Raw genomic sequence first — 12,927 nt, 5'->3', positions numbered from 1 at the left:
GAGAGGGAGATAAAATGCTTAATCACCACACTATTTTACCTCGTAATATTTAGCATACTTGCCACAAAAACACAGGAAAATTACTGAATAATATTTTACTTTAAACCAAGAAGCAGAGACTGGAAACAATATAAAGAGTATGTGTCTGCTTTGCTCTTGAGGAATGAAATCCCTTTCTTGTGGAAGTAGTGACCTTTTAGTGACACATAAGAGGTTTACGCATCACTCTACACTGAATAGGGATTGTGCTAAAATGTCAACTCTTTAATGAGCAGAGGAATGATTAACATGCGGATCGAGTGTTTCTTATTTCAGTAAATCCCTCATATCCTACCTAACTGAAAAAAAAAATGTATATTTTTAATTCTAGATGAGAGGAATTCTTTCCTGAGATTCAGTCCACCAATCCCCTGGGGGACCTCAACGGGCTTAAGAGCCACATTTGTACAAATCTTCAGAAGCCCAACTGCAAGGCCCTACATCTGGGTTGGAGCAAACCCAGACACAAATGCAGGAAGGGCAGAGAATAGATTGAGAGCAGGCGTGGGGAGAAGGTCTTGGGAGTGTTAGTGGGTGAGAAGCTCAACATGAGCCAACAGCACACGCTTGCAGTCCAGAAAGCCAACTGGATCCTGGGCTTACTCAAAAGCGGCGTGACCAGCATGGTTAAGGAGGTGGATTTTGTAACCCCCAACAAACCCACCTAATATCTGTAGAGATAAGGCTAGCGCGGTAGGCCATACAAGCTGCAGTAACAATTTGGACTCATTTGTAGAGATACCTGTACATTCAAAAGAAATGCATATTTTCAGTTTTCTTGCTTGTAAACTGAGAATATTTGATATAAAGATCAATGGAATGCATAAAATACAGATATTTGCACATTTTCCCCCTATTACCATTTCTATTCTGAAAAAAATAGTGTTTATAGTTTTATGTTTAGTTTATTTATTCTATTTATAGTATAATATGTTTATGGTCTTATAGTTAGTATTTACTTATTTACATATAATCTTATAGTCTTTATTTTTTGAGGAAGAAAATGACAGCATCTAATCTGAATAAATGTTTCTACGCATCCATACATTCTTCTACACACATATGTGCACATGCTTACACTGTATGTCATTAGAACTATTGAACATGGATTATGAGTACAAAAGTAAAGGGATGAATTGTGAAGAAACGTACACTATTGGATTTGCCTAAAATGAAAGGGTTCAAGAAAAGTAAGCCACAAGATAAACCACTCTCATATCCTTTTGGATTCAGATATAGGAGGAAGGCAGATATTTCTGAAAGATACTGAACCTAGACTATATACAAAGTATGTGTTTCTAGAACATGTTTATTTCTAGTATGAAAACAACCTGCTGACATGAACCACGCTAGATCTATTTGGACTACAGGGGACAAGCTTTATCTCATGCTATTTTAATGTAAAAATTAAAATCACATTGTAACTTGCCAGCATCTTAGAGAAAATTTATGAGGCCTTTGTGCAAGACCTGTAAGTATATATAATGAAAACTTAGTGATGTTAAAATTGGGAGTTAACAAAGGACCCATTTTGCAATATAGTTTAGTCACTGGAATTACCAAAGGAAATTTTGTACCTTTACTCTACATTTAAACAATCATAACTATAATTGGAGAGTTTTCTTTTATCTGTGAGCATTGCAGTGGAATAATGTGTTTGTAACTATCTACAAAGAGAGAAGACCATATTCCTAATCATTTCATCATAGGAGGTTCAGGTGTATCATTGCTAAGTTATTGCAGCTCCCTTTGATTTGTTCGTAAAGGATCCACACTCCTATATCCTGTAAACATGGCTGAGTAAAATCTCATGAGTGAGCCAGTCTTGATGCAAACTGCAGCTGGCTCAGGAGCTCACCAAAGCCGTTTCTTTCTTCAGCTCCCTTTACACAGCTCTTCAGTCTGTCATTTTCTTTCCGACTTCAGACCTCTAATCCTCTAGGTCTGTTAAGCTGGGATCCTGTCTGTGGAGGCTAACGTGCATCACTTCAAGAAATGCTTCTTCTCAATGATTGAAAACTCCAATTCTTATTCTGTGATCTGTCAAGTGTGTCAGCAGAAGTCTGTTCTCCTTGGTCTGGCTATATATCCTGAAATGAAAAAGCCATGAATAGCTAGTTCTCCATCAAAACTTACTGACTAAAGCTCATTTTCCTTAGACTGCAAAAAACATCCTTCTATTTATTCCAAGATTTCACAGTTTTTGGTCACAGCTGAATTCAACCTGTGAGTAATTATGCAAATTCACCCTGAAAAAGTGTTTTTCTAGCACAAGGGAGTTAGGTATTTGCAAAGATGTTTAAGTTCCTTGACAGCTCTAGATTGTGAGTGCAAAGGGTAAGTTTGTTGGTAACTACCATGATAAGCAGAAATAAATATCTACCTGAAGACAAGGAAAGAGAAGCGTTGAAAGGCTTTTAATTTGTGCCTACCCTTTTAGCATGAATGTTAGCTGGTGATCAGCAAGTAATCACTTACACCTTGAAATGAGAAGAACAAAACCCATGGCATTGCAAGCTAATACCTGGAAAATGGGCATTGAGCACTGCTGGGAAGAAGCATGGTAATGAATTACCTATTACAAGCTGGGTTCAAGGCAGCTAGAGGCAGCTTCTCAGAAATTATCTCAAATTGTTAGTGCTTACTAACTGTGAGACATTTTGAATTTACTCATTAAGAACCTGCCTTTTATTTACACTTTAAACAAGCACGATATTGGTTATGTGCTCACGTTTGCTTTTCCTACCAGGAATACAAGGTGTTGTGGAGGCTTATCAGAGCTGCCTTCCAAAGCTGCAGCTCTACGGGCCAACAAACATTGCTCCCATTATCCAGAAGGTGGCAAAATCAGCATCAGAGGAGACCAACACCAAGGAAGCCTCGGTAAGGGCATGATGCTTTGTTCTTGGACTGTCTTGTAGGCCAACACAACAAGATCTTTCAGTGTGTATTAATAATGCTTTGCCAACTTTTACCAACTACGTGCACAGAAGTCACTTTCAGTCTGTGGCAGCTGGAGCAGTGTATCTAACCTTTACATCTTTGGTAGTCATGATTCCAATTCTTACCCCACTGTTCTGTTTCCTGTAACACACTCATGTCTTCACAGAGGAAATATAAATGGCAGGACCAGTGTTACCAAAATGCAGCCTTAACTTTCATTATGCAAGTAGATGAGTTCAGATGTTTCTCCACACAGACTACCTATTTTCAAGTATCTTGCAGAGACTGTACTGGAACTTTCTATTTTTGTCAGCTAGGTGTTTTGTTATGTTTTTTTCTCAACCATTCCTCCGATACAGTAATAGTTTTCATTTTACTATTATGGACATGTAGTACTATGTGCCCTTTGGAAATAAGGAGACAAGTCTGTTAGCCTGCATCTGATAGATTCATGACAGATTTATTGGACTGTAAGACTTAAACATGGATGGTGTGTAACATACCTCTACAAAATGGTTTAGGCTTACTTTTTTTCCTGTTTTTCAGACAGAATGGGAGAAAGTGAGATTAAGAGAACAAGAGAAAGTGTGTGAGAAACTAGGTTTGAAACATCTACAAATGTAAAGCAGTGCTGTGGGAGTCAGGGATGTAACAGATAACTCAAATACTGCAGCAGAAAAATGCTCATGTATAGGAATAGAACAGAGATGCACATTGACATGCATCCCATTACCAGTTTGGAGCTTTCCCTGAGCCTCCCATTAAGGCAGAATTTCCCAAACATGTCTTTTCATGACTCTGGGCTCATGATTGCCACTTCATTACAATTTGCAGTGTATTGATACTATTTAGAATCAGTCCTACAGTAGTGAATTGCTGTATTTGAATTTCCATACCCAGCTAATCTTGAGGTGGCTCATCCTGTTCCCACTGTTGTCTCTGAGCTATTATGTAGCATTTAATAAATTGCTTCATTTTTCTAAACCTAAGCTTCCCCGCTTTCTGTTTGCTTGAACATCAAATTAACTTGTAGCGTGATTCTTCAAGATGAAGTTACCTCTCTGTGTATTTTGTTTAACTCGTGGCGGGAGGTGATGGACAGAACTCTGTGTGAGTTTACATAGCTGTATATAAATAAACTGTAATGATGTTTTCTGTTGGTACTGCTTGTGCAGAGTGACCAAATTCTATGACCTGTTCAATTCTCTTATTAATGCACATTTGTTAAATGGCTCCAGCTGCCTAGCTATTCATAAAAGACCCATGTGAGAGCTGCTTTTTCCCATTACCAAGTGAAGATGTAATAGCCTATTTGATCCTAGTCCAGAGAGCCCTGGACTATTGGGAAAGAAATGACAAGCACAGAAAATTGCTTGCTTTCCTTTAGAGAATGAGTGAACCTCTCCTAACGGCTGCATGTAAAGTGTTTGAAAATGGATATTTTCCTTTTCTGCACATGCCCTGCCTCTTCTCAGAGACATCATCGCTCTGCAGAGTACAGCAGACCTGCCATGGTGGGGTGCTTCTCCCACAGGTACCATTGGGTCACCCTGCAATTTGCAGATGGCTGCACCCATCCCACTTGCCTGTTAGCAAACCTCCTCTGCAAAGTGCTGTCATAACATCCCTGACACCTCTGCTACAAGCTCGTAATGCTTCAGTACCCCATTCCTTTCTGCCTCCCACTGGTTCCCAAGGGGAAGAAAATAATCAGAAACTGTCAGCAAAAGTGACTGTGCAGCAGATGGAAAATAAGGCTGGTGAGGATATCAGGACTCTTCCAGACTTCCCAGCCAAAGTCCTACTCTCTCTGCCCTAGCAGCTAGAACCCCTCTTTCCTTCACTGTGCATCCTTTGGCTCCCTCCAGGTCCAGGAAGTGATGTAAACTTACAGCCAAGCTGCAGCAGAAGAAAAGTTAGCAACTGATGAGGTTTGGATGGCAAATGCACTTAACATTTGCATCATTATAATGGTTCTTTTCTCTTTTAAAAATCTGTGACGGACAGGTGTCAGAAAGAATTTTATACAGAAAAAAACAAAGGCTTTGAAAGATGAACTAATGGTTTTTACTTCTTATCCAACAACTGCAGCAATATTTCATCTTGCTCATTCTAACGGATGGCGTCATCACAGACATGGCTGACACCAGGGAGGCCATTGTCCATGCCTCTCACCTTCCCATGTCAGTCATCATCGTCGGGGTGGGAAACGCCGATTTTAGTGACATGCAGATGCTGGATGGCGATGATGGGATCCTGAGGTCTCCTAAGGGCGAGCCTGTGCTTCGAGACATTGTCCAGTTTGTGCCATTTAGGAACTTCAAACATGTAAGCTGACTTTTCCATCCGTTCTGCTGGTGTGAATGTATAAACATGTAGTGTAGTCCCTGGGGCTAGGCTTAACATTGGTTGAAAAACGGTATATAAAGTATATGGTGTGTCAGTGGCATTATTATGTCAGAAATGAAATCAAAACAAATAAAAACAAATGCATAATGAAATGTTCTTCATGAGTGACATGGGTGGGAAAGAAGAGATGAGAAAATCCTTGTGCTTCTTGTGGTGCCCATCCTGATGTCCACTTCCTCTCTGATTTTAGTTTGCTTTTTCTCCCTGTCTTATTTTCCCTGAAATCTTTTTTCCATTCTGTTTTCATGCATTCTGCTAGGGCTGTTATATTGCATTCCCATATGTGTACATTGTCCCTTCACTTCCACAGAGAAATGAAACGGCCGCAGATTTGCACTCTGTGGTTTCCCCCAGGAGGCTGCTTACTTATTGGCATTCAGATCCTTGAATTCTCAAAGTCAGAACAATCCACCCAGAGCATCCTGGTTGTCTGCAAACCTTTCCTCTAGTTCTGTACAAGAGCACAGCCAAGAAAGTGCTGCTACTAAGAGTCCCTGTGCCTTCAGCCAGCTGTTCCCATGAAGCGCAGTGCGGTACAGGAGACACACTGGAGGAGAGGTGACAGACCCAGCGCTGACTTGCCAAATTTGAAGTAATCCCTTGGCCATGTACTTTCCTCCTCAGTCACCTGTCGACATTGCAGCATCTGTCCCAGGGACATTTTCAGCACCTGAGTAGAGGCAGCGTTCACTCCAAGGAACAGTTCTTTCAGGGTCCTTTTCTCTATATGGAGGCAGGAATAGACATGGAATAGACACAGTTCATCAGTGATGCCAATTCCATTCTTCTCCCCCCTGTTTTTCCATCTTTCGCTACCCTCCTCCCCTCATTCCTTCTGTGATATTTAATCATTTTTCCTTACTACTTTTTCCTCGCCTTAGTCTAGAAGGATATCCTTGATATTAGATTAGAGAATTCGTTTACCCTACAGTGTACCTGTTTCTCTTTCATCATGAAAGAGCCCTTCTCAAGCTGCTCTCATTCTCTTAGTTCTGGATTTGTCACACATAGGTTTTCAGTTCTGGGTTGGTTTTGGTCTGCATATGGATTTACACTGTTTACATTTCTTTAGTTTTTCTGGTCTTTTTGTTACTCCCCAAATACCTTCATTTTTATTATTCTTTTCTCCAGAGTTGTTCCTTTTTCTCTCTTCAAAATAAACTGTTGCCATGTTTGTCACGGGTGTGGACACCCTTCTTATTTTCACTAAATCCACTGACAAATAATTGAAAGTCTTGTTCCCTTTTTCCCTTTACCCTTTTTCCCTTTTTCCCTTTCCCTTTACTTTATTATGTAAAGAGTGTATCCTTGTATGATGACAAACCTCACTTTGTGCTATTAGGCCACGCTAAATGGTGGCAGGTTTGCCTCTGAATTGTAGAGACGTACATTTTGTGTTGACAGCTCTGCTCAGCCACCTATTAAGTATCTGCTGGAACAAAGTATGAGCACGACCTGCTCACAGTTCACAGTTCTCCTTCGTCAGATAATCACAAGCGTGTGGTACTGTACCAGTCTATTGTGAAAGTGTCAAGAGGCAAGTTATTTATGGACTGGTGCTAGACCTGCTTTCAATTAAAAAATGTTTCTGCAAGGAACTGGCAAATCCAGCTGCATTTGTTAAATTTAGTTTCACTTTGTGTCTTTATAACAAAGTTGAAATCACCCTTGATTGGATAGATTAACACTGCTCAGCTTGGGCACTGAATATTTTGTGCCTTATGTTAACTTCTGAGTGATTCTAAGTGTTATTTTAATTGCAAGCATTGATCAAATGGCGAGTGCATCTTATTTTGAGCTGTTGTAGATTAACTACCCCAGTATTGGGAAAGGACAGCAATCTTAAAAAATCATCGCTCTCGTTAAATAGAGATATTTTTCTCTCCCTTTCCCTCAGTAATGGGAATAATATAGCTTTAGAGATAGATAATGTGTTTGCTATATCACAAATGCCAATATATCTTATACAACTTGATATTTAATCTGTATATCATGATCTTTCAGCATTTCAACAAATGTCAGTGTAATGGATGAGTGCCCATAACAACAGCCACTACTGCTTGAATTTCTTTGTTGTGAAAGCACCCCAGATAATATCTCCCTGGACATACTGATATTCACAGCCATCTTTCTTACTTACCCTCAGCATGAACAAAAGGCCGTGCCTGTTCCATCAACTAGTGGAATAATTTATGATAACAGAAATGACTGTGATGTTTTGAATTTTTTTTTTCCCACAGAAAATGCAGATTTAACCCAAAATGGAGTTTGTCAGATCACTTCTGATCACATACAAGAATTACTGTGAATCAGCATATTACATTTTACAGCTTTAGGGAAAAGATGTGTTTGATTAAAAATCTCATCTCGTTTGTCAGGTTTTGTCTTTTTTTTTTTTTAACCTTGTGTTTAGTTCTGCTACTTCGTATGTTCAACTCTTAAGTAGGGAAAAGAGAAAGGTGAACGATTTCATTAGAAAGACTACATATCAAGTTTTATAAGGTTTGTAGATTTTTCCACTAAGTCATTTATTTATGCCTGAATCCATATTGCCTGTACAGCTGACGGAAGGAGGGATGTTATGGGATGTTATTTGTGAGCAATTATTTTTGTTGTGATAGAACAGTAAACCCAAACTCAGTTTGAGTCAGACTAAACAATATTTTTTTCATTGCTTCAATTCTCAGGTCAGCCTGCAACTCAGAATCTCATATCTATTGAAGGAGATGAAAAACAACATTCCCAAAAACTGCCTCTATGAGAAAATGGAAATGAGGGAGAAGGGAATTCTAAAAATAACCTACAGATAAACTTATCAAATGAGAGGGATTCTGACTTAAGGGAAGGGTCTGATCCTTGGCAGCACTCGCACATACATTTAAGTCAGTTAGTTACAGTTATTCACATATCATAAACTTCATAGCCCCATTCGGTGTTTTACTGGCTCAAGACCAGAGATATAAAGTTTTATTATTGGGGTTTAATCTTCTCCTACATGATGTCCTGTATCAAGAATACTTCAGTAAAGCATTAATCATAAATGTATTGATTCCTAGCAAATCTCTAGTTGCAGCTCCGCCTCAGTCCATTCGCAGTGATACTACATGAGCTGACTTTTCTGAGTTTAAAAGGCATGATGTATTTTCTGTGCACGACTTGGATGCAGCAAATAGATGGTATTGCACTTAGCATTGTGTTTAATTACAAAGCCTAATAACTGCAACTTAATAACACCTACCACAAACAAGTAGGGAAAGCATAGTTCTTCACCACTCCAAAGAGTAATGTTTTGCACTATGCACTGTAATTAAAGATTATGCATGGTAAAGCTGTAGAATGGAATCAGCAGTCATTTGTAATATACACCAATTATCATCAGAGGGGATTATTCTCTTGCTGCTGAGTGATCCAATGGTTGTGTTAGCCATCAGATGAGAACTATTCATCTGGAGGTGTTTCTTGCTAGGTTGCTCTTCAGGCATAGCATTTAAACAGTGGTGTAACAAAATGTTACAGCAAAACATTTGTGTACCATCTGTGTTAAGAGCCCAGTGAAGGCAACTTAAACAGTGCTGCTGAACTGGACTGGTTTTTAGCTTGGAAGCAGTTGGGTGTTTCTTAATTACACAAGTGCTGCTTTGCACCATCCTGAAGTGAGAGTGCTTCACCACACAACAGTGCTTTATGTACAGGTGGCCTGAACTGGCAAGAAATCACCCTTCACCATGTTTGGGGATGCTCCCTAGTAAAAAGAGCCCCAGGACCAACGGGCATCACCACCATGGTGAGGCAGCAATGCAGACAACATGTGTGAGGCACTGGTAGCCTGTTGGCCCGTGGGCACAGCAGGCATAATAGCTTAAACCTCAGCAGAAGGCTCCTCACTTCTCATGCACACTGAGAGGTACAAGCACTACAGGGACAAGTAGCATCAGGAAGATGATACAGAGATGAGTGCTGGTCCCATGTTTAGACATGCAGACTGTGTGTGTGATCTACAGAAGCTGGTGGCAAATGTCCCTGCTCAGCATCTTTAGGCACAGAGCAGCGGGGAGCTGTGCCTGCAGTGCTGGCCCAGCTTCCCCCACTCCCTGTTTTACCCTTTGTGTACAGTTGTATTTCTAGTAAAATAGCACAGAGGCAAGTTAAGGTACATGCAGCTTACCGCACTGGGAGGGAGATTTAAAAAACAGTAACTCTCAGTAGTAACATAGAGTCATTTGCCTGACTCCAAGGAGCATTTTCTGCTGATTTCAGTGAGAACAGATGTAGACAAGAACGGGGCAACTGTGAAAGACTATGTAAAATAAAGGAGTCCTGTTGCCTTGTAACATGTGGGAGCAGCTGCTGTGCTGTCACACAAGGTGTGGGTTCTGCTTTGCCACTTTGTTTCTGCAGAATTGTTCCAGACTTTCACCCGCTCAGATATTTTGGCAAAAATGTCTCATTGTGGAAATACTGGTTCATTTTATTCGTTACTAATTACATAAGTGACTCAAAATACCAAAATACAAAAGACAGAAATAGTTTTATTTATACTTTTTCTAGCACTATTATACTGTAATATTTGATAGTAGAATTTCTAATGCCCATGGGTTTTCTACACCCCTGGATTAGCATGCCTGAGGATAATTTACTGTGTACATCCTGTGTAAGCCTAAACATAAGACTGAAAAAATAAGAATCCTACCTCATGAAAGAGAGCAGGGCAATAAGTCAGTGAGTACAACTGCTTTGTGAAAAGCCAGGTTTGAATACTAGCTGAAAGCATTACAGACAGGGAGAAGGGACGTGTTCATTACTTTGGGAAGTAGTGCTTGGCGTGCAGAAAAAGAAATGTGATCCAGCCACCTGCTGAGGAGTGCCCCTGAATCAACTGTGCTGCAGTGTGTTGTACCTGGAGATAAGTACAGCAGATTAAACCTCTCAGACTGAACTTCAAGCATTTGCATTTTCTTCTGCATTTTTGAGGAAGGCTCATAGGGAGCAGAGTCGGGTAGGCTGAGTCACAGGATTTGGAGTCAGCTTTGATCCGAATACGTAGAAACAGCAAATCCAAAACACGGGGCAGGAGGGTACCTTTGGTTTGCATTGGGCTACAGGACACCAGTTCTATCAGTGATGGATACAGGGTCTGAAGAAAATCTCTGTAGCACGTGCAGGTTAATGGTTGCCCACGAAACATCCACAGGCCCCATAGGAGCACTGTCATGGTGCAAAGCAGCAATTGCCGTTGCCACTAGAGGGCAAAAGCCAGCGGCTGCCTCTGCATCTCAGGGATGTCACTTCTTACAGGACCTGTTTCTGGGTGATGCCCATCACTTGAATGTTGCAGGAAGAGCTTTAAAGCCTCCACAAAACCTGGGAATTCAACATTTTCAGACAATGATTTAGTTCCAGTGGAAAAATATATATATATATATATATACTTGAATTAAAAACTTCCCCAGCCCTTAAAACACAACACCAGCAGCTGAAGATCAGAGTAGTGATGAAGGTCTCCCATTACATGGATGTCCACCCACGTTCAGCATGCAGTTCTGCAGGGTCCCTCAGTGAGTACTGGTGAATGTAGTCTTTGCAGAGCATTTCATCATGATATGGTGCTCTCTGAGCACAGTGAAGTTCAGGACAACAGTTGCCTCAGCCTTGAGCTTAGAAGAGTCCAAATGGATCTGAAAATATATAGATCACTCTTGTCTTTAGCATACTTCTAAGTGGCCTTGTGTACATGCCCAGGCTGACCTACAAAATGAATTTCATAGTGCCACTCTGTACCATAAGTCTTGCCTTGATCTTGTGGCTCCAAAGCCTCTAAACCCGTGGCCCTTATAGCACAGAGACAGGTTAACATTTGTGTTTTCTACCATTTCCTGCAGGCCTCCCCAGCTGCTCTAGCAAAAAGCGTTTTGGCTGAAGTTCCAAACCAAGTCGTGGACTATTACAATGGCAAAGGGATAAAACCAAAATGTGTCTCAGAGTACGAGTCTTCCAGGACACTAGCTCCATGAACCTGCCTGCACTCTTTTACAAAATCAAATTAAAAAAAAAAAAAAATTAAAAAAAAAGAAATGCTACTGTCTACAACTACTGTACTTAAAAATGAAACAAACAAAAAGAATAGCACGTTTTGGTGATTTTTAACTAAAATAACCTTCTTTTTTTGGTTTGTTCGGGTTCTTTTTTTTTTTTGCATGTGTAGCCCAAAGGCTTAAATCTGTGTTATTGTTGAAACCTTTTTATGAGGAAAAAAAGTCCAGAAAAAAAGAGTGAACTCTTTCCATTACAGCATGTCTCCTTGAAATAAAAAGTTATCTGTATCTGTTTTTTATACAGGTTTGTTGAAATTTTGCTAAATTTCTTATCTTTACACTATAAAGCATTTTGAAATATTTATTGAGAGTCGATAGCCAAAATGTATTTGGTTTAATCTGCTATGAACTGAGAGATTTTTCAAAATGGCAGATGCATGAACTGTATTTTGCATGTTTAAAATAAAAACAACACAGTTTTGCAGTTGTTGTCTTTATTTCTCTCTCTGCCACAACGTCTTTATTTCTCTCGCTGCCTGCTTTCAACTTCTGTATTCCAACAAAGGGGTAATCAATTATTTCAAGAGATATCTAGTCCTGAGCATGGGCACTTCTACCATTACCAGGCTGTAATATGGGTACCCAAACATTCCCACTCAGTCTGTGGCCTGAGCAGCAATTTTTAAAAGCCTGACACATTCACACAGAGCGTTCAGACCATAGCTGTGAACACATCTGGCTTGGAGGGCATCATGCATCAGGACTGCATGAAAAAAATATGCCCACGTAATCCAAACGATCTGGCTGGCTTTCCAATGCGTTGGTTTTGGCTACCCAGATTTAGAACCTATGATGTTTGGGAATTCTTGTTTTGTTTCATTTTTGTTTTGTTTTGCTTTGTTTTTAATCTTGCACCCAGTATCCAACTTCGTGTGACACATTTTCTAAAAGAAATTTTGCATGGCCCGATTTTGTGGCAACTGAAAATTGATACTTGTCACACACGGCTGTTGTGTACAATAGAAGAACTGATTTCATATCAAAAAAATACATGAGAACAAACAAGAACACATTAGCAGTGGATTGATTTTTTCTATTGGAATATTAAAACATATTCACCAATGAAGAAATTAGATCAGTGTTATTCTTAGTGCTTGAATTTTGGCTTCTTCATTTGCTAGAAGACAATAAATACGTAACTTGCTCAAAGTTAAGGATGATGTTTGACCTAAAATAACTTTGTGTGGGACTGTCCTAGGGCATAGCGTTGGATGAGCAGTACTCCACTGAAGTGAATACATTTGTGTTGTGAGTCCCAGAAGAAGCCATCTGGGGCCAGTGTTGAATATTCTGGGAAATCTCACCTGTAAGCAGGCTTCTTTGGTTTTAGACACACATATTTTTCAGTTTGCAGGTAATATAGAACTGTAATTCCTTTGCTCTCATTTAGAAGTAAACTTCCATGAGATCAGCTTTGATTCATTTTGTACCATAAAATGAAGGC

At 39.9% G+C, this 12,927-nt stretch overlaps 1 protein-coding gene across 5 annotated transcripts in view; it reads left to right on the top strand.

The window, feature by feature from the left end:
- CPNE4 (copine 4) overlaps nucleotides 1-11,907 on the top strand; it is a 239,278-nt gene extending 227,371 nt beyond the window's left edge. For all 5 annotated transcript variants that reach the window (XM_052694172.1, XM_052694171.1, XM_052694173.1 and 2 more), the window contains 3 exons: nucleotides 2,789-2,922; nucleotides 5,074-5,310; nucleotides 11,271-11,907. In XM_052694172.1, coding sequence (XP_052550132.1) covers nucleotides 2,789-2,922; nucleotides 5,074-5,310; nucleotides 11,271-11,402 — 503 coding nt within the window. In that variant the 3' untranslated portion in view covers nucleotides 11,403-11,907. The remainder of the gene's footprint in view (nucleotides 1-2,788; nucleotides 2,923-5,073; nucleotides 5,311-11,270) is intronic.
- The last annotated feature ends 1,020 nt before the right edge of the window (nucleotides 11,908-12,927 follow it).

This window comes from Tympanuchus pallidicinctus, unplaced genomic scaffold (genome assembly GCF_026119805.1).
Source record: "Tympanuchus pallidicinctus isolate F22 unplaced genomic scaffold, pur_lepc_1.0 scaffold3, whole genome shotgun sequence".
Taxonomy (NCBI): Eukaryota; Metazoa; Chordata; class Aves; order Galliformes; family Phasianidae; genus Tympanuchus; species Tympanuchus pallidicinctus.
Note: the sequence above shows the minus strand (reverse complement) of the source record. Positions and strands in the feature narration are given on the sequence as shown.